Genomic DNA, 21,553 nt, shown 5'->3' on the forward strand with positions numbered 1-21,553 from the left:
TTTTAATACGTTGAGGTTCAATTGAATTCATTATAATATGTGCCATTGACATTTACCCGATGAGGCCTAGTGTGTATCACGTGATACCCCTCGTTTTGAACTATCACGCGTATAGGTAAGTTATAAGGAGTTTACGTGCTATAACCCCTATAAGTTACAGGGGCTTTCAGCGCCCTGTAGCGCTACGACCGTCTGTAAGGTTCAGGGAACAGTGTGAAACATATGTTAAATTGTACGTTTTTGTACTGTATTACACTGTATACATTTCAATACATCAATTGAATTGGCGGGTTGGCGGATTCGACCTTATTAACCACTCTAGAAACTCCCTTTTCTTTAATAAATCATACCTACCTTTCATAATGCGAGAGATCAGGCACCAGATAACTATCCTATATGCAATACATCATACGTACCTCATTGCCCTTATTGAAGTTGATGACAGCCAAAGGACTAAACATCTTGGCGCTAAAAGTCAACGATTTTGTCTCCTTCCACAATCCATGTACGTGTATGCGTCTATACTAGTAGCAGTGTCACACGGGGATTGGTGTCAACTATTGTTGGTATCAGGATAGATACTGTTGGATGATTGTATATCATTGGAGACACAGCTGATTAGAAGGACATACTGATGCATGGAGGAGTCATGCATAAAGTATCAGCACGAGATTGTCGGGCGCTTTGGACCTAATGTAACTACAGCGCTCACTGGATAGATTGTTGTTAAATAGAAACGTAGAATCCCCGTCGAAAAGAAGAAGAGAGGACTACGGACCTTAGGACCCTATAGAATCATTACATTGATTTCAGAACACTATTCCAAGCCCTTATATTAGCCCTTGTTACAAGCAGTGACGTCGCTGCCTTTTAGAGCCCCAGTGGGCCCGTCAATGGTGATGGGGTAGTTCCACCACCCGTCATAATAGCACTTGAGAACCGTACCGAGAAATGTCCAGTTTGCGGTGAAGTCCCAGCTGCGACGGTTCTTTATCTCGGTACGCCGCTTCTCATCTTTAATAAGCGGAGCCAGGGTCTGCTCGCCTCGGGCGGACTCAAGTGTTGGTGCGTGCACCCATGCTCCGTAGTTGGGTTTGCTGGGCTTGGTCTTGCTACTCCAGGCGCTATAGATTTCTCTGGCTGACACCTGTAAGGACCTTAGACAGCGTTTCTTGTTCTCCTCATTCTCCCAAACCAAGCACCGCTTGTCGCCGTAAGCCGTCCAAGTTTCGCCTTTTGGGTTCTTAACCGAGAGACCAATAGCATTGTCCTCGTCGTGCATTAGCTATGGTAATATTAGCTCTCGTTCTTTAGATAAGGAGTCTCTTTCATTCTTACTTTAGCACAGTAATCGGGGGCCGGCCAAAACCAACTACTCGAATGCAAATAGCGTCGGGGAGTGCGAAGATGACCCGCAGAGAATGAATCTTCCAAGAAATGATCGGCGAAGGCGTTTAGGGTATAAGCCTTTTCCAGATCTCCAGAGACAGCGATATCGAGGGCTACAGAGTGGCCTACGTTATACGCGGTACGGGCATCCACGCCAAAGTGATCCCAATTTATGCGAGCAAGGCCGAGGTAGCTTGGTATATTGGAGCGAAAGAGTGTCCGTTCCTGGAATGCCATGGTCTCATCAGGAAGGTTATTGTAAGCCACCGACGGATCTTGATTATGGGCCAGGGCGTTATTAACAGCATCGATTTCTCTCTTGAGGATACTAAGAATCTCGATAGCCTCTGCCGGTTGACGTGAAGATCTAGCAGCAAGAGTGTTATACGCTTTCATAAAGCGGTCAGCTTTCTCCGTGTCATTAGCGCCGTCGCTAATCGGGTCATAGGTGCCGTAGAAGTCGCCAGCCAGACCATTAATTTGACCGTAAGTAACAGTCAACCCATTTTCCAGGGTGAAAGGATGATCTTTACCTATCACAGTATTTCCATTAGAAAGAGTCAAGATGATGGCGTCTCCCAGATAGGAATGCTCGGCGTATTCGAAGCCTTACGGATGTGTTAGTATAGTTTTCAATATGTACCTAACTAGGTACCTACCTGGGTAGGTACATAGTACATAACAGACAAGATGTGTTGGGATACTTACCGAGGTTATTCTTTCTCTTCTTGTCGGGTACTGGGGTAAAATTCGCACCACGTTTAAACGTAGGCTGCGTTGTGATGGCAGATGTGTTTGACCTTCCGTACTCCCCTCCTGGAATTTCGCAGTTGGCAAGGTAGTTAGTCTGGGTCAACTGTTCCATCGTATCAAACACTGAAACGATTAGTGCTCCCGCTAATGGAGAGTAGCCATCGTTGGAAGTGTACGAGACACTGGAGATAACCCCGGGAATCCTCTTCTTGTAGTACACGGTGGGGTGATAGCTAAAAAGTAGTTCATACTCCTCTTTGTGGTGAAGAATAGAGACACCAAAGTTCGACGCCACAAAGGTGTCTCTCGACTCAATACGTTCCTCTGGGCCCCAGGGACCATCAGCATATCCGCTGTTAAGAACAATCGCATTCTCACCCTGCCTAAGAGATATGCGAAGTAGATAATCACCGGCGCTATTGAGTAGGTTAAGGCTTGTGTTGTCTCCTGTCTTTGACGGAAGCCAGTCCCAAGAGAAAGACTGGAAGGATACCATGCCTCCAAGTTCCACTGCCTTTTGCAGCTTCACGGTCCCCCCGTTGGGTAAGTAATATGGAATTTCGAGTTCAGACCACTGAGATAGCGGTTGAGAGGGGGTTTCTGCCGTGGCCAACTTGAAAATAGCCCTAATTCCTCGTTGCGTTTTCTCAGTCCTTTGTGCTTCGGTGTCTGCTGAGTCGAAATCCACCAGCCACATCTGCGGTGAAAATTCTAGGGCTGGAATGGTTGCGCTGTCTCGCTTACTGAAGCCCCCATTCTCAGAATTATAACGCATATCGCCGTGTGCTTTTGCAATGACCAAGGCATTAGAACTGTTCCAGGTTTTGCTGACAAATTTGGTTAGAGCGTCATAAACGGCATTGCAGATCATGTTCTGATTCTTGGTCTTGTTGAAACCATTTCCTTCAAGACAGTTCTCAACCTGTTGCCATGCTTCCATTCTCTGTGGGAAATTCTCTCCGATATGTCCACCATACGCTTGTAGGGACATGAAGAGACTGTTATGGACTTGCTTTAGGTCTGGTGGGCGAGGGTATGGCATGTTGTCAGTCACGGCAATTTTTCCATCTTGCATCAAGCTCCAGATGAGGTGTGGAAAGGACTCGAATATTGCAAGGATATCTCCATAGACTCCCTCGTCGATGCACTCCTCGGCTCGCGTTTTGCCTCCAGTCCAGCGAGTATCATATCCAGCCCAAAGGAAGGATTTGATGGTCTCCCAGTCAATAGCCTCCCAGGGTTCCATATCCCCTACATGATAGTACTTGATCGCCTGGCCAATGTCAGTTAAGTTTCCTTGAAATGCGAATTTATGACGTACCCGACCCATTGTGGCGTATATAGGTACTTTTTCGTCTGCCTTGTATTGATGAAGGATGTTTTGATAGATACCTACCTATAGAATCACAGTACTAAGTAGGAGGATAGACCGGCTTTTATACTTTCTCAGAGTCCACTCCCTCAAATAGGAACTTGAATGCAACAAATGCACGCTGTGGACTGGCAGCTTGAATTGCACCTAGTGATAGCGGAAAAAGCGGCTGGGGGAATCAAGGATACTTGGAATATGATGCATAAGACAATACACGCGGCATCTGTGACACACATGAAATACTGAGCATGATTTGGACCAACCCAGCAGCCCAGCAGCCCAGGTGCTAAGTGAAAAAGAAAAGAAACAAATTACGTACTGATGTTACCTATCCATATATTCACAGACTCCTCGTGAAACGCATCATTGTACTATAGACGATCGGATTCGGCTTTTTGGCTGCAGCTAGTAACCCACATGAGCGACGAATTCATTTTCTTTATGACCATGAGGCGCATGTCGTGCAGAAAACCTCGACTTTTGACCAATTGTAAGTTACCTAATTAAAGCAAGCTTAACATTCGAGAATTTGTATCGCTGCATTCGAATGTTCCGATTGCAAAGAAGTTGTAATAATGGCTTTACCCAGAATATCAAGCTCGAATAATGAGTTGTCTGTATGAGGCTCGAGGCTCTGGGTGGTCTCCCTATTGAAGATATGCAAATTCATTTGAGAGGAACATAAAGAAATTATTCAGCTGCCACAAGGATGGCGTGACATGTAGATCCTTTCTAGATCTAGGTGCATACCAAGTACCTAGTGAAAGCCTCTACTGTTCTACTGTTCTACTGTTCTACGCGTCTACAGGTTTACGCGTCTCCGTCTGCCAGACTTAGTGTAATAGTGACTTAAGTATTAGTAAAAATGTAACGTACTAGAGATAACGGTTAAGTGTTAATAGATGGGTGTGATAATATATGTGTGGGTGGATGGATGGAAGGGAAAGTGATGTTGGAAATCTTAGAAAAAAACTTAGAGGTTTAAAAGATTAAAAAGTTGAAAAGTGGTGGGTGGATCGTTGACCTTACTAGCGCCTAGGCCGGGGTGCCTACTAGAGGTAGGTAGGTTACCTAAGTCACCTAAGTCACCTAACTTAAAAGCGAGAAACGGTTATAATTTCTTCGAATGATTGTCAGGTTTCCCAGTTATTATTTGAACTTTTAACCGATCAAATGATTCTCATTGGTTTTAAATAATTATTAAACCTAACAAATGATTATTAAACTTAGCGAATAATTATTGAAAATTTCTAGTCATTGTTTTTATGTTGATAATTATTGTTCGGTCCCACTATTTCCCGCTATGGTACCTAGTAGGTTCCAGCGGATTTAGTGCGATCTCGAATATGGATTCTGCTCAGTATTATTTTTATCTTTTACCTCTAACGCAAAAACAGAAGTCTGAATACTTCTACTCCCGTTCAAACTTATTATTTCTAAGATCATACCTACTAGGTACCTAGGTATCTTATTCCCTCCTGATACTATGTGAAATACGAATACGGAGCTACAGGTATTCTCTTTGGAGCGGTATTCTATGATTAGAACTCTAGTTTACTATTCGCGCGTCAAATCAATGTTAAATATTCACTCCCTCAAAACTTTATGTATTAATCCTGACAAACAGACCAACAAACCCTTAATAGTAGGGTCATAAATACCTATAGTACAATAGCTCTTTAGCGATCCGACCGATTGGATCGCTTCCTCCCACCGCGATTACCCAACTTCCGGGTCCTCGCCGACCGTCGCGGACGTCTGAACGAAATCGCTACCTACTTAAGACTTCCGAGCCAATCGGCGTTGTTAGCACATGCTTCCCTATTCCGGACTCCGTGCTTGGCACGAGATCTGCCTATATAAGACCTTGAGTTTACCTGGTTCACCGTATTCCCAGACTCCTCATTGGCGCGCTTATCTCCAGCTTGCCCTCCAAGGGAATCCAGCTCAATTTGGGGTCTATCCGCTCGTATCATAATAGGGATTGTTATATTGCGATTGGAGCATTCAACAATAATTCTATATCCAGAGCATAGTCGAACAGTAAAACCTGTATTGATGATAGAGTTGAACCCCAGTATATAGCCGACTAGGCCTCGCATACTCGATCGAACAAAAAACATGATGAATCGCTGGGTTGTACTCCGCCAAACGCCGAGAGTGATAGACGGGTTCCCATAAATCTTACAGGATGTTGTTCAGGAGCCTAACTCTCACTTTGGCATTTAGCATTGCCCCCTTCGTGCTTTCGGGGGCAATGCCGCGCGACCGTCGTAAGTATTAAAGGATGAAAACTATGATATTATAGCTAATAGGGAAAGACGATGGCGAACCCACCGTGAAATCATCGGTCGCGCTGGCCGCGGACACTTTTACCAACCCAGTGCTCTGGGAAGACTTGGCGGACCTGGATATCTTCCGGGTTGACGATGCTTGGTATTACTCCGCTTCAACGATGCATTACTCCCCAGGTGCTCCAGTTCTCCGATCCTACGATCTTGTTAATTGGGAGTACATCGGGCACTCGGTTCCGACGTTAGAGTGGGCTTCGAAGTACAACCTCACGGGAAATGAGCGAGCATACGTGAAAGGAATCTGGGCTTCGACTATGCGCTACAGGCCCAGCAACAAGAAATGGTATTGGCTTGGATGTATCGAATCTGGAAAGACATATGTCTATACAGCCCCAGACGCCGCCGGTCCGTGGAGTTTAGCATCAACTCTCAACACGTGCTTTTACGACGCGGGTCTTTTGATCGACGATGACGACACCATGTACGTTGCTTATGGAAATACACGACTATCGGTAGCCCAACTTTCACCAGACGGTCTTAGCATTGTCAAGACCCAACAAGTTTATTCGTCGCCAGGTAACATCGGTACACTTGAGGGCAGCCGGATGTATAAGTATAATGGGCAATACTACATCCTCACAACCAGGCCGGCCAGTTCAGAGTACGTTCTCAAGGCATCCAGCCCTTTTGGTAGTTATAGCATCAAAATTCTCGCCAACAGTCTTTCTCCGCCAGCCGCTGGAGGTGGAAATCCTCACCAAGGGGGTATTGTCGACACCCCAAATGGAGATTGGTACTACATGGCCTTCGAAGATGCATATCCAGGAGGCCGAATCCCCGTTTTGGCTCCTATCACCTGGGGTTCAGACGGCTTCCCAACTCTCACAACATCAGGTGGTGGCTGGGGCGTCACATATCCATTGCCTGTGCCGGCCCATCCGTTGCCCTCAACACTCGGCACGGATTCCTTCTCGGGAACGGCATTAAGTCACCAGTGGGAGTGGAATCATAATCCAGATACATCCAAGTTCAGTGTTAGCGACGGCTTAACACTGCAGACTGCCACAGTCACGAATGACCTATACGCCGCGCGCAACACGCTCACTCATCGAATCCACGGCCCAATCTCGACCGCGACAATTATTATCGACACGGCAGATATGGCTGACGGAGATCGGGCCGGCCTCTCCCTCTTCCGAGATCAATCAGCATGGATTGGGATTTTGAACGACGGTGGGGTGCTCAAGGTGGGTATGGTGAACAGCATTGCCATGGATTCGTCATGGAGGACAACGAACACAGGAAGAACAGCCGCAACAGTCGATGCCACCAAAGGCAAGATTTACCTCCGCGGCACTGTCAATATCAACCCCGGTGCTGGTCGTACAGGATCTTTCAGTTACAGCACCGACGGGACCACCTTCAAAGACTTGGGCACGGCAATCACGTTGACTACCGATTGGCACTATTTCCTAGGATACAGATGGGGCATATTCAATGTAGGTTCAATCGAGTTTCACACCTTATATTTCGCTCGTGGAATATCTGAATGATGCTAATACTTTGTTCGTAGTTCGCTACCAAGGCGCTTGGCGGTTCTGTAAAGGTGAGCTCTTTTACGCAGGAGGCGTCTTAGCTTATGTGATGTTTTGTACATGGGTCGTAAAGTTTTATATGCAGCTGTCTACATCTTTACTTTCCTAAGAATACGTTTAATTTAGTACTATGCAAAATTATGAAAAAAGAAAGGGAGACTGGTCCCCCCTTTCCTGAGATGTACCCCACTTCACTGTGGCTGTGCTAGAATGCCTAATTTCCAGGGGGTGGCTTAGACTCATGTACCTAGGGACAGTCACCTTGAAAATCAATGAAACAACTCAATCTATGGTAAAGCGATTGCCACGTGGAAGACATAATTATCATGACGACATTGATTGCCTATTTGAGATAACCTAATGAATGGAGTGGTAGCCGAGTTGTTCCGTTGGTGCCTCATGAAGGCTCTTCACCATGAGAGCCATATGAATCGGCGAAACCTGCAAAATCCCTGAAATCGCGAGAGTGTGCTGCAAGGAGGGGGGCCAGGAGAGGATCTTCCACACAAGTTACTTGCACCAATTGAATCTCTTACCCGGTCAAACGATTGATCTCTCCAGCAGGTCTCCTCCCTAGCCGGTTGTTCTAGAGAGCAATTAAGAAGCATCTTGGATGATGTTGTGGAGGTGAAGGGTGTCGGCATAGTTCTTCATGTGGAGGATCTTGCCGTTGCTGTCGAACTGGAGGGTCATCACCGACTCGTGATTGAATGGCTTGCCTATCTACAGTTTAGTACTCCAACTCTTTGGTAGGTAGTGTCAATGAAGTGACTCACCGGTGGTGGTTGTTGCGGTAGCCTTTACCACAGCCGCAGCCCATTCGCTTTCCTTGCCACCACCGATTACTTGAAGGACCTTGCAATCGTGGGGCTTGGAGTAGTCGATAACGTCGGGGAATTCAGAAAGGCTTCCGTCGGATACCTCCCCTTTGATGGTTTCAGCGCCCTTTAGCTCAGTGGCGTGGTGGAATTCATGTCCGTTGATGTGGTACTCCGCATCGTCGTGGAAGTGGTTGTGTATATGTCCAAGTTGCTTTGACGCAGACCCAGTCTTCTCAGCGAGGTCTTGGGCAATGTGGGCCTCGAGGAGACCTCGAATCTCTTGAGCGGTAGGAGCCATTGGATATAGCTGATGTTCTTTGAAGATTGATATAGCGATTAAAAGAAGAGTTTATGATTTGAGCTGATGCTGCGTGATGAGATACGAAGAAGGAAGAGAACTTCAAAGGAGGATAATTGTCCAAGAAGCTGCTTTTATGTTGTTATGTGCACCTATGTCACGACCGCCGAGGTAGATAGATACCTACCTAGTAGCTATCAAGTTGGACACGACTGCATCTCATCGATGCATTTCAGCTCTTCATACCATACCCAATACCTCACCCACACTCCTAATCCGATTGAAGAGTAAAACCAAGTCCATAGTCTTGTCCGGTGAAAAGGGGGCGGGGGCAAGGGCGGCAGAGAGTAAATGGAATGCGCTCTCTTGAACAGACATCACACTGCAGACGTATTACTTCTCGAGTTATTATTGGTCACATTCTTCCCCTTCAGCTATCATAATATTACGGTACCTTTCCTTATTAGTAGTAACTATTGAATGTGTTTCTGATTCCACAGCAGCCACAGTGCTATTCAATGCCGAGAACCACTCATCACGTCGCCCAGTGCCTACGCGAAGGTAGCGAGGAGGAGTATTCCGACTACTGTCGCCAGACGACGTCTGCATGCAGAAAACCTAATCTTCTCAAGTAAATAAACATCACGGGTAGCTGAAAACGATGCAGAATGCAGGCAGGGTCTGAAAAGCGGCAATGCTGGAGCCGATAGGTACCTAGCAGAATGATACAAGTTGTATACTGGGTGGGTGTCTAGGTAGGCTACGAAGATAGACGCGAAGGATCTGAGGAACAGAAACTTGAGGAACACCAATTTTGGCTCGTAATCCCTCAAAATTCCCATCATCGTTGGGAACAGAAAACTCCCCGAGCCTCAATGTGGAACGCAGAGCGCAAAAGTGAAAAAAATGAGACTAATCAATTAAAAAGCAATTGGAATAGGCATTTAGTATGACTTAACAAATCTAATCTGTATATTAATTTCAAAGAACCGAGTTAATGACTTTCCCCGCTACATAACTTTCAATCGTCTCCTTAATCCTCAATTGTAAATTCTCCAGACACGTACCCCCATACCACGCAACATGCGGAGAGAGCGTCAAATTGGGAGGACATTCCCTTAGAAGTTGGCACCCCTCTTTAGTCGCCGGTTCATTTACGAAGACATCTGTAGCAGCAGCGTAAATCCATTTTTCCTTTAGCGCCTTCAGCAGTGCCGCTTCGTTCATGATGCCCCCTCGCGCCACGTTAACTACAATGCTGTCCGGTCTCATGTTCCGGAGCTCGGGCTCTGAAATCATGTTTCTTGACTCATCATCGAGCGGACACCCGAGAATCAGCACCGTGCACGTCTTGATTACTTCCTCAAATGGCACCCGTCCGACTCTCACCTGATCGGGCGCCACCGATTTCCGCTCAGCGATCAAAACCGACATCCCAAGCGCCTTCCCTATCGCTTCCGCATTTCTCCCTTAGTTGGTCTCGGTCAGTAATCGCTCAGACTTACAAACCTCCGCCACCCGGAAGTGTAACACTCACCTATAGCTCCGTACCCGATAATACCCAAAACTTCATGCCTCAAGCCCCGCGGTAGCTGCGGGTACAGGTGAAACACATAGTTCTCCATAGGCCATGCCTCAGCTTCAAGTGTGACACGATGCAGGCCAACGACCTGACGCTTAGCAGCCAAGTACAAGGCGAAAGCGTGCTCAGCGACCGACTCGGCGTTGGCGCCGGGCGCATTGCACACTGCGATCCCGCGAGCTCGGCAAGCCTTCTTGTCGGCAATGTCGGTACCGGTGGTCATGAAGGCAACAAGTTCGAGACGCGGGCAAGCGGCGACGGTGTATGCTGATACGGGAACGCGCGACGTGATAATGATGGTGGCATCGCGGGCGCGCTCGATGATCAGGTCCTCCCCCATTGTGTTCTGGTACTCGACGTACTCGTGCGGGAATGCGAACTTGGGGACCGGGCAAGGGAAATTGTCTAGGCAGACGACCTTGTGACGTCCGCCGCCGTGTCGGGGGGTGAGTGAGCCCATTGTCACAGCCAGTTTGGTAGGAATTCAGGACAGAGGGGTGAGGGAACGGGGGGAACCCTATGATCTAGTTGGTATTTGCAAATTTCGACAAGAATAGTTGATAATCCACCGGTGTGCGAGGGCTTGCATCAGGCGCAATGCTCGCTTCCAATTTCATCACATACCTACATATGTAGGCGTATGTAAGGTAGCCTGCCGGTGGGATCAAAACATTAGATCAATTCAGAAATTCGATAATTCCCTGTGGATTATGCTCAACAGCTTGAGAAGCGCCGCATTCTCACCGGCATGGCGGGGGATGCACATAGAGGGCAGATGTTAGCTGAAGTCTTAATCTGGGCACATGCAGAAGGCATTCACATTCGCCAAGGCATAGGACTAGAATCCTCTTTGTGGGAGAGTCGAATAGTCTGCTATGAAGGTATCCCCACCAGCACTGCCCCGAAGCTGCACGAGATGTCGATATGGCTGCGGGCTGCCGCGTTTAATATGAAAAATCAATTGATAGGTCGTAGCAAGGGTTTCCGTGATCACATAATAAGGGGGCTATTGTCTTGCGCAGAACGGCTGACCGATAGGTAGACAGCTGAAGTCCTCGGTACCACCTTAGAACTTTAGTAAGGAGCTGAAATACTGAATTCAGTAATAATGCGACATCACAATGTGACATCATCATGCAGCCTCATAAACGACTATACGATAGAGTAGAGAAACGAAGAAAAATCATCGTCAAACGAAACCTCGAATCAATTCGTGGTGTTTTATTTAAAAAGGGAAAAATCGAGAAAATAGAAGAAGTTTATAAGCTCAGCTATATTTACCACTTAGTAAATATTGCCATAAAATCAATTAATCAAACAAATACTTCCCTAAAAACACTTACCTTCGCATACCTTACAACATGACATAAGTCAATAGTATCAATATGCGGCATCAAAACCCGGTCTATACGCCATCCACGGTGTCCAGCGATGCCGAGAAGCATTGCGATGGTCTCTACGAGCAAGCAACCCAGCGCTTTGGCTTGAACCGAGATAACATCGAGAATATCCTACCATGTACTCCTTTTCAATGCGACGTAATAGATTGCGCTGCCGATGATGGGCGACGTGCCGTCGGCCACGTCGTTTATGAGATCCCCAAAAACGCAGACCTCCAGCGCTTGACCGCAGCGTGGAGGGAGGTTGTGCGGCAGACCCCGGCTTTGAGGACCTGCACGTTTACATCGGAAGCCGGGGAATCTTTTCAGGTTGTTTTGAGAGAAAGCTCCTTTTCATGGATGCATTCGGCATCCCTCGACGTAAAGGAGGCGGTGGTGCAAGATGAGGCAGCTGCCGCTATGGCTGGGCCTCGTTGCAATAGATACGTCGTTCTCGAGGACCTAAGCACAAGGCGAAGACTGCTCATCTGGACATTCAACCACGCCTTGGTGGATAACACCGTACAGAAACGTATCCTTCGACGAGTTCTCACAGCTTACGAAGGAGGGGAGGTTCCATGTCCTCATGTTGAGGATACTGAACGCACAGTTCGGTTTTGGCAACGACACTTTGACGGCCTGAATGCTTCCGTATTTCCCCCTCTGCCGTCCCACCTGGCTGTACCTCATCCCAGAGAGCAGGCAGAGCACAATATATCATACTCAAACCCCGTCCAACAGAAGTGGTCGAATACGACTATTTGTCGAGCCGCGCTCGCAGTTCTTCTATCTCGCTATACGCACTCTCCAGAAGCACTTTTTGGTGTCGTGACGGAACAGCCTCATATGTTCGAAGAGCAGGGGCACCCGATTGATTACCCGACCCGGACGGTAGTGCCCATCCGCGTGCTTTGCGCCCCTGATCAATCCATGCCGGATGTCATAGGGGCGATCACTGCATACGACAATGCCATTCGTGAGTTTGGACAGGTTGGTCTCCGCAACATCCGCCGCACTGGAGACGATGGGTCTGCTGCTTGCGGATTTCAAACTGTGCTACTAGTCACCGATTGCGATATTCCGCAAGCGCCTAGTTGTGGGCTTCATCGAAATGTAGAAGAATCGGACAAATTTGTGCCTTGCACCAATCGCGCTCTTCTACTCAACTGCCAGATGGCCGATGACTCGGCATTACTGGTCGCGAGATACGATCAAAATGTGATTGACCCACGTCAGATCAATCGTTTCCTTAGACAACTGGGATACTTGATCCAGCAATTCCAGAGCAATGTTGATCTGCCTTTGGTGGGACAATTGGATGTCGTGACTGCAGAAGATTGTGCGGAGATCGAGAGTTGGAATTCAAACCCCTTGAAGACCCGCCATGCCTTGATCCATGATACAATATCTAAGTGGGCTACTAATGCTCCCACGAAAACCGCAGTTTCTGCGTGGGATGGAGAATGGACATATACCGAGCTAGATAATGTATCCTCGCGCCTCGCCGTACATATTCAATCTCTTGATTTGGGCCAAGGGCAGGCGGTAATACCGCTTTGCTTCGAAAAGTCAAAATGGGTTGTCGCCGCGATGCTCGCCGTCCTCAAAGCCGGTCGGGCATTTACACTCATCGACCCATGTGATCCACCAGCCAGGATGGCTCAGGTCTGTCGGCAAACTTCCGCCACAGTCACTCTCACCTCCAAACTTCACAGTAATACCATCCGCCCCGTCGTCAGCCGCTGTATTGTAGTCGATGATGACTTTCTTCAGTCGCTGCCCTACACCCAAGATCGGGTTAAGCTCACCGTGAGACCGCAAGACCTGGCCTACGTTATTTTCACTTCTGGCAGCACAGGGGAGCCAAAAGGCATTATGATCGAGCATCGAGGCTTCGTGTCGTGCGCTATCGAATTCGGCCCCGCGTTAGGGATCAATCGCCACACGCGCGCTCTCCAATTCGCGTCCTACGCGTTCGGTGCCTGTCTGGTAGAAATCGTGACGACTCTGATGCACGGCGGCTGTGTCTGTATTCCTTCCGATGACGATCGCTTGAATAATGTTCCAGATTTCATCAAAAGGTCTGAGGTTAACTGGGTCATACTGACTCCTTCATATATCGGGACATTTCAACCAGAGGACGTCCCCGGACTGCAAACATTAGTCCTCGTCGGAGAACCAATATCAGCTTCAATTAGAGATACCTGGGCCTCCCAGGTGCGGCTCCTAAATGCCTACGGCCAAAGTGAGAGCTCGACCATGTGCAGCGTTATAGAAGTCAGCCCATCCTCTCTTGAACCGAACAATATCGGTCGAGCTGTAGGCTCTCGCTCCTGGATTATTGATCCCAACGATCCAAATCGCCTTGCCCCGATTGGCTGCATTGGGGAGTTGGTGATTGAAAGCCCGGGGATTGCGCGCGATTATATTATTGCTCCGCCGGCGGACAAGTCCCCTTTTCTCCTAACACCCCTGTCTTGGTATCCTACTAGGAAGCTTCCCAATAGCTTCAAATTCTATAGAACTGGAGATCTTGTCCGTTACGGGCCTGATGGTACCGTGATTTGCCTCGGACGCAGAGATTCGCAAGTTAAGATCCGAGGACAGCGCGTAGAGATCAGCGCAGTGGAAGCTCATCTACGGAAGCAATTACCCAGTCACATAATGCCCGTGGCCGAAGCTGTCAAACGCTCGGGTTCGTCTAGTAGCACAATATTGATTGCATTCTTGATAGGATCGCCCGACGGTGGGGAGGATAGTGTCTGCGCCTTATCTGGGGTAGATGCGCACATCTTGGACCACGTTGGTACCAAAGAAATGAATGCGACGTTGCAGCAGGTTCTTCCACAGTATTCGGTTCCATCATACTATATTCGCATGAAGGATCTTCCCAGAACTGCTACCGGGAAGGCAGACCGAAAAACGCTTCGATCTATCGCCCAGAAGCTACTGGGTGAACTGGCTCAGAACGGGACATCTCAGCCAAGTGAGAAGCTCGATTCATTGGCAAACAGTACAGAAGTCAAATTAAGGGAGCTTTGGTTTCAAAGCTTAAATCTTGATCCTGGCTCTCAAAATATCGGAGCTAGCTTCTTTGATCTGGGTGGAAATTCCGTCGTTGCGATTAAGATGGTGAATATGGCGAGGTCAGCGGGAATAGCGCTAAAAGTATCTGATATATTCCAAAATCCCACACTCGCTGGTCTTGTAGACGTGATCGGGCGAGGGACGGCTCCATATAACCCCATCCCAACGACAAAGTACAGCGGACCTGTTGAACAGTCATATGCTCAGGGCCGACTATGGTTCCTGGACCAGTTGGAACTTGGCGCTTCGTGGTATCTCTTACCATATGGCGTTCGCATGCGTGGGACACTACACGTCGACGCGCTTACAATCGCGCTCCTAGCTCTGGAGCAACGGCATGAAACCCTGCGGACGACATTTGAGGAACATGACGGCGCAGGAGTACAAGTCGTTCACGGAAGCCTCATTAACGAGTTGAAGTTAATCGACTTATCAGGCGACCAGAAGGGTGACTTCTTCCAGTCGCTACAAGAAGAGCAGACCACTCCATTCAATCTAGCATCCGAGGCAGGTTGGAGGGTATCGCTAATACGGCTGGGAGAAGACGATCACATCCTCTCTATCGTCATGCATCATATCATCTCCGACGGCTGGTCTATTGACATATTACGCCAGGAACTGGGCGATTTCTATTCGGCAGCTCTCCGGGGTCGTGACCCTTTATCGGTAGTGAGCCCGCTTCCAATCCACTACCGCGACTTTTCAGTATGGCAAAAGCGAAAGGAACAGGTAGCCGAACATCAGCGACAACTCGAGTATTGGACAAATCAGCTCACGGACAGCTCTCCGGCCGAATTCCTAATCGACTTCCCCCGGCCTACTATACTTTCCGGTAAAGCAGGCTTCGTTCCAGTCACTATCGATGGCGAGCTGTATACGAAACTCCGAGAATTCTGCAAAGCACATCAAATGACGTCTTTTTCCGTGCTGCTCGCGGTATTCCGCGCGGCCCATTATCGTCTCACCGGGGCTGAGGACGTTATCATCGGCACACCCATCGCCAACCGTAACCGGCAGGAGTTAGAGAATATGATCGGTTTTTTTGTCAATACTCAGTGTATGCGAATTACTGTTGGCGATGATGACACGTTTGAAAGTCTGGCGCGACAAGTCCGGTCGACAGCGACAGCTGCATTTGAGCACCAGGATGTCCCTTTTGAGCGCATCGTCTCGGCACTGCTACCGCGCTCGAGGGATGTGTCCCGGAACCCGCTGGCACAGCTTATGTTTGCCCTCCATTCTCAGCAGGACCTCGGCAAGTTCGAGTTGGAAGGCCTCGAAGCAGAACCACTATTGAACGAGGTATATACCAGGTTCGACGTTGAGTTCCACCTCTTTCAAGGGCTGGACAGCCTAAGCGGTAACTTGGTCTTCGCGGCAGACCTATTCGAGCTCGAGACCATTCAGAATGTTGTCACCATCTTCTACCAGGTCCTACGTCACGGCCTAGATCAGCCCCTGACCCCGATCGCGATTCTTCCGCTTACAGATGGGCTAGTGGAGCCTGGTAATGTGATTGAGAGGACCGAATACCCCCGGGAGTCGAGCGTAATTGATGTCTTCCGCAACCAAGTGGATAGTGACCCACACGCTATAGCCGTAATCGATTCGGCATCGCGTCTCACCTACGAAGAGTTGGATCATCAATCTGATCAACTCGCGACCTGGCTCCGCGAGCAAAATATGGCGGCCGAGACACTGGTTGGAGTGCTAGCGCCGCGATCATGCCAGACAGTTGTTGCCATTATTGGCATTCTGAAGGCGAACCTTGCATATCTACCTCTAGATGTGAATTGTCCCACCGCTCGCCTGAAAACTATCTTATCTACGTTGACTGGGCACAAGTTAATCCTGCTCGGTTCTGATGTGGTTGCTTCGGAAGTTCAGCTACCCGATATGGAGTTGGTACGGATTGGAGACACTCTGGGACCTCCTCTAAACGGCCATGCCGAACCAAATGGCAATGCAGAACTGAACGGTCATAAAGATACAGCCATGTTAGAGCCTCGAGCGACAAGCCTCGCATATGTGATCTTCACATCCGGATCAACTGGCAGACCCAAAGGCGTTATGGTTGAGCACCGTAGCATCGTCCGACTTGTAAAGGGAAGTCATGTTATACCCAAAATCCCGATAGCGGCAAAGGTAGCCCATCTAGCAAATATCGCCTTTGACGCCGCCGTTTGGGAGATCTTTACAGCGCTTCTGAATGGTGGAACACTGGTCTGTATCGACTATATGACCATTTTAGACAGCAAAGCGCTCGAAGTTGTGTTTGCGCAGGAACAAATCAACGCGGCTTTGCTTACGCCTGCACTGTTGAAGCAGTGTCTGGCAAACATTCCAACTACATTAGGCGGACTAGATGTCCTGGTTATCGGCGGCGATAGGCTTGATGCCCAGGATGCAATCGCGGCGCAGGCGCTTGTCCCAGCTGGCGTTTATAACGCATATGGCCCGACCGAGAATGGAGTTATTAGTACTGTTTACAACGTCGTTGGAAACGACTCGTTTATTAACGGAGTTCCTATTGGCCGGGCCATCAGCAATTCTGGAGCCTACATCATAAATTCGCATCGACAACTAGTACCTGCTGGCGTTATGGGAGAACTTATCGTCACCGGAGACGGGCTCTCTCGTGGTTATATGGACCAAACGCTTAACTTTGACCGCTTCGTCAAGGTTATAATTGATGGCAAGATTGTGAGGGCATACCGGACTGGTGATCGAGCGCGATATAGAGTAGCAGACGATCAAATCGAGTTCTTTGGGCGTATAGACCAGCAAGTCAAGATCCGAGGTCACCGCATTGAGCTAGCTGAGGTGGAGCGTGCCATTCTCGACCAGAACTCGGTCCGCGATGCTGTCGTCGTCATCCAGGACCAGGGGAATCAGGAGCCGGAACTGGTCGGTTTTGTCGCTACCCAGGGCGACTACTCCGCCGACCAGGATGAGGCTGGTAGCCAAGTCGAAGGGTGGAAAATTTTCTTCGAAAGTAACACGTATGCCGATATTAACACCATCAACCAATCTGCTATTGGGAACGACTTCAAGGGCTGGACGTCCATGTACGATGGGAGCGAGATCAATAAAGAAGAGATGCGGGAGTGGCTCGACGATACCATACACACACTCCTTGATGGTCAGTTACCAGGCCATGTACTCGAGATAGGGACCGGCAGCGGGATGGTCTTGTTTAATCTAGGCGCTGGACTACAAAGTTACGTAGGTCTTGAACCATCTAGGTCAGCTGCCACATTTGTTACCAACGCGATAAAGGCCACCCCAGCTCTTGCGGGAAAGGCTGAGGTACATGTCGGTACAGCGACAGACATTGGTCGACTGAGGGGACTCTGTCCAGACGTAGTGGTACTTAATTCGGTAGTCCAGTATTTCCCTACGCCTGAGTACCTAACAGAGGTTGTGGATACTCTAGTTCGGGTCCCGGGAGTTAAACGATTGTTCTTTGGCGACATACGATCACATGCTACGAATAGGCAGTTTCTTGCTGCCAGGGCGTTACATTCATTGGGCGACAAGTCGACCAAATCCTCTGTGCGGCAAAAGGTAGCAGAAATGGAAGAGCGCGAAGAGGAGCTGCTCGTTGACCCGGCTTTCTTTACGGCGCTAGAAGGCCGGCTTGCCGATCAGATCGAACACGTCGAGATCCTTCCGAAGAACATGCAGGCCACAAATGAGCTTAGCGCGTACCGATATGCGGCTGTCATACACGTCCGTGGCCCAGACAAGCAGGTACGTCCTGTGTATTCGATCAAGACGAATGACTGGATCGACTTTCAGGCGTCACAAATGGACCGCGATACTCTTCTCCGACTCCTGCAGCACTCGACAGATACCTTAACCATTGCCATCAGCAACATCCCTTATAGCAAGACGATTTTCGAGCGGCGTATAGTTGAGTCTCTCGATGACGACAACAAAGATAATGCGCAAAGTTCATTAGACGGTGTAGCCTGGATCTCACGTGTTCGGTCTGACGCCGAACGCTGCGCATCTCTCTCCGCAATTGATCTTATACAGCTTGGAGAAGAAGCAGGCTTTCGTGTAGAGGTTAGTTGCGCGCGGCAATGGTCCCAGAATGGGGCGCTCGATGCTGTCTTCCACCGCTATCATTCACATGCTCAAAAAGGGGATCGTGTTCTAATCCGGTTCCCGACTGATAATCAAGCTCGGGGATCAGCCAACCTTACGAACCGGCCGCTAAAGCGACTACAGAGTCGTCGGTTTGCATCAAAGATCCGTGAGCGGCTACAGTCCTTGCTCCCGTCGTATATGATTCCGTCCCGCATCATGATGATAGAGCAGATGCCCCTCAATGCTAATGGTAAGGTTGACCGAAAGGAGCTTGCGAGAAGGGTCCAAATTATACCGAAATCTCAGGCAGCGCCCGAACAGGCGGCTCCACTTGATGAAATAGAAGCTATTCTGTGTGAGGAGTTCGCGGATGTATTGGGCATGGATGTCGGCATCACCGATCACTTCTTCAAACTTGGCGGACACTCCCTCCTGGCCACAAAGCTCACTGCACGTATCGGCCGTCGGCTGAATACCTACGTGTCTGTGAGAGATGTTTTCGATCAGCCTGTTATTTCCGATCTCGCAGCCACCATCCGCCGGGAATTGCTTTCACACAACCCCATCCCCACAACCTCATACAATGGGCACGAGGAACAGGAGATGCCCGCATGGGAAGTTTCAGATGACGAGATAGAAGTCGTCTTGTGTAAGGAGTTTGCGGGTGTATTCGGCATCGAAGTCCTTATCACTGACAACTTTTTCGACCTTGGTGGACATTCCCTTATGGCTTCGAAACTTGCCGCGCGTATCAGTCGTCGACTAGATGCCCCCGTATCGGTCAAAGATATCTTCGATCACCCGGTTCCCCTTCACCTCGCAAATAAAATTCGGCTTACTCAATCAAAGAGCCATGAAATGATCAACGGCGTACACACGTCTAACAACGTTTCATTCCAGCTCCTCCCCCTGGAAGATCCGCATACATTTATCGAACGCGAAATTGCACCTCAGCTTGAGTGTTCGCCCGACACAATTCTAGACGTCTATCCTGCTACGCAAATGCAGAAGATCTTCCTCCTCAATCCTGTAACAGGACACCCACGGTCTCCAACTCCGTTCCACATAGACTTCCCGCCCGACTCAGACCGTACTACCCTGGTTAGAGCATGTACATCTTTAGTCAACTATTTCGATATTTTCAGGACAGTATTTTTGGTAGCTGCTGGCGAGCTCTACCAGGTTGTCTTAAAGCACGTCGATGTACCTATCGAGATAATAGAAACCGACGAAAATGTCAACAGCGCAACCCGTGCATTCCTCGACATGGATTTACGGAAGCCTATCCGCTTGGGACAACCGTTGATACGTATTGCCATTTTGGATAAGCCGGCATCGACATTGCGAGTAATACTTCGGATGTCTCATGCCTTGTATGACGGCTTAAGTTTGGAGCAGATTTTGCGCTCTCTTCATATTCTATACAACGGCGGCAGTCTTCCGACACCACCTAATTTTGCTCGGTATATACAGCATGTAGCTAACAGTCGTAAAGGCGGTTACGATTTCTGGCGATCTGTTCTGGGGAATTCGTCGATGACTGAGATAAAAAGTGTCAGCAACAGTGCTCGCCAACAAGTCGGGGCCAATCACGTGTCGAAGGTCATTAATGTTCCTCTTCAGACCAATGCATACAGCAACATTACGCAAGCAACGGTTTTTACCACCGCATGCGCTCTAATGCTGTCAAAGGAAGCTGGGTTAAATGACGTCGTCTTCGGTCGAATTGTATCTGGGCGGCAAGGCTTACCGATGACTTGCCAAAACGTCGTCGGGCCATGCCTTAATCAGGTGCCGGTACGCGTTTGCATAGATAGGAACGGAAACCAGATAGAATTGCTGCGCGAGATGCAAGACCAGTATCTGAGTAGCTTACCTTTCGAGACTTTAGGATTCGACGAGATCAAGAAGAACTGCACGAATTGGCCAGAAGCAACGACAAACTACGGTTGTTGTATCGTATACCAGAACTTTGACTCCCACCCAGATAGTCAAGTGCAAGAACAGCGGCTTCAGATCGGAGTTCTATCGCGAAATTACGAAGCTGTAGACGAAGGATTGGTTCATGACCTGGTTATAGCAGGAGAGGCTGAGCCCGAAGGACCGTATCTGCGTGTCACCGTCGTTGCAAACCGGCGAGTGTGTGGGGAAGGGAGGATAAACCATATGCTTGAAGAGCTTTGCGAAAATATTCGGACTCTGAGTTTGACTTTGAGCAATCCGCCCGCTGACGATACAAGCCTGGTAGCTAGGTAGGTACAAAGTCAAGAGTATTCGCTCATTTCAATAAATAAAATGTCGATATATAAAAATTGTGGTAGTTGGGAAGTTCATCGGGAACCTTCCTTCCCCTCATTATGCCACCTGTATTAAATGTGGCTAGTATTATGTCAAAGCCCCTTCAATGGTGGTGGTGGTGGCTTAGTCTTGACTTAACCAATTGGATTTGTTTGAAAATGCGTAAGCTTCCGTGATTGTTGAAATTGTTAGTTACGGCTTTGCAGCGGATTAAGCGTTGGAGATGTGTTATATTATAGGGGAGTTAACAGCGAAGTCATCTATAATTATAGGTAGATAACGCTCTTAGCTCTAGGGCCATCTACGAAAATCAATATGCGCTATAATTCCCTATAGTTATAGCGCTTCATAGCGCTAAGATCCACTAACTGTGTAAACACATTGATAAAATACAGCGCACCATCTGACGTATTAAAGTGGTCGCCTGTCGCCTGATGATCGGTTAATCTTGATCATCAACGTTGTAGGAGTGGGAGCGATTGGTGCTTTCAAAGATGTCAATAATCTCTTTAATGATTTCACGACTTCACGAGAGTTCGCTTGTGATTATGAAATGCTCGACTCGAGATAGCTATAGTATTGCAGTAGTT

General features: G+C 48.5%; 5 protein-coding genes across 5 annotated transcripts; 2 read left to right on the forward strand and 3 right to left on the reverse strand.

Moving 5' to 3' along the window:
- Window positions 1–748: 748 nt before the first annotated feature.
- GGS22DRAFT_195632 (uncharacterized protein) lies at window positions 749–3,588 on the reverse strand. The gene is made up of 4 exons (XM_047965700.1): window positions 3,464–3,588; window positions 2,098–3,415; window positions 1,339–1,997; window positions 749–1,285 (listed from the first exon to the last, which is right to left on the reverse strand). The coding sequence occupies exons 1-4, from the start codon at window positions 3,470–3,472 to the stop codon at window positions 836–838; spliced, it is 2,436 nt and encodes an 811-aa protein (XP_047816742.1). The 5' UTR covers window positions 3,473–3,588; the 3' UTR covers window positions 749–835.
- Window positions 3,589–5,445: 1,857 nt separating this feature from the next.
- On the forward strand, window positions 5,446–7,622 carry GGS22DRAFT_42275 (glycoside hydrolase family 43 protein). The gene is made up of 3 exons (XM_047967049.1): window positions 5,446–5,787; window positions 5,836–7,307; window positions 7,382–7,622. The coding sequence occupies exons 1-3, from the start codon at window positions 5,706–5,708 to the stop codon at window positions 7,442–7,444; spliced, it is 1,617 nt and encodes a 538-aa protein (XP_047816743.1). The 5' UTR covers window positions 5,446–5,705; the 3' UTR covers window positions 7,445–7,622.
- GGS22DRAFT_169060 (uncharacterized protein) lies at window positions 7,507–8,820 on the reverse strand. Its single transcript, XM_047962254.1, has 2 exons — window positions 8,180–8,820; window positions 7,507–8,122 (listed from the first exon to the last, which is right to left on the reverse strand). The coding sequence occupies exons 1-2, from the start codon at window positions 8,520–8,522 to the stop codon at window positions 8,001–8,003; spliced, it is 465 nt and encodes a 154-aa protein (XP_047816744.1). The 5' UTR covers window positions 8,523–8,820; the 3' UTR covers window positions 7,507–8,000.
- Window positions 8,821–9,442: 622 nt separating this feature from the next.
- GGS22DRAFT_42284 (uncharacterized protein) lies at window positions 9,443–10,708 on the reverse strand. Its single transcript, XM_047967050.1, has 2 exons — window positions 10,060–10,708; window positions 9,443–9,991 (listed from the first exon to the last, which is right to left on the reverse strand). Exons 1-2 carry the CDS (start codon window positions 10,562–10,564, stop codon window positions 9,504–9,506), a joined length of 993 nt encoding a protein of 330 aa, XP_047816745.1. The 5' UTR covers window positions 10,565–10,708; the 3' UTR covers window positions 9,443–9,503.
- Window positions 10,709–11,489: 781 nt separating this feature from the next.
- On the forward strand, window positions 11,490–21,534 carry GGS22DRAFT_190889 (non-ribosomal peptide synthetase; the record flags this gene model as incomplete). The annotated part of the gene is made up of 2 exons (XM_047965045.1): window positions 11,490–20,917; window positions 21,381–21,534. 2 exons carry the CDS (start codon window positions 11,490–11,492, stop codon window positions 21,532–21,534), a joined length of 9,582 nt encoding a protein of 3,193 aa, XP_047816746.1.
- Between the last annotated feature and the right edge of the window lie 19 nt (window positions 21,535–21,553).

This window comes from Annulohypoxylon maeteangense, assembly GCF_022496945.1.
Source record: "Annulohypoxylon maeteangense strain CBS 123835 unplaced genomic scaffold GGS22scaffold_14, whole genome shotgun sequence".
NCBI lineage: Eukaryota > Fungi > Ascomycota > Sordariomycetes > Xylariales > Hypoxylaceae > Annulohypoxylon > Annulohypoxylon maeteangense.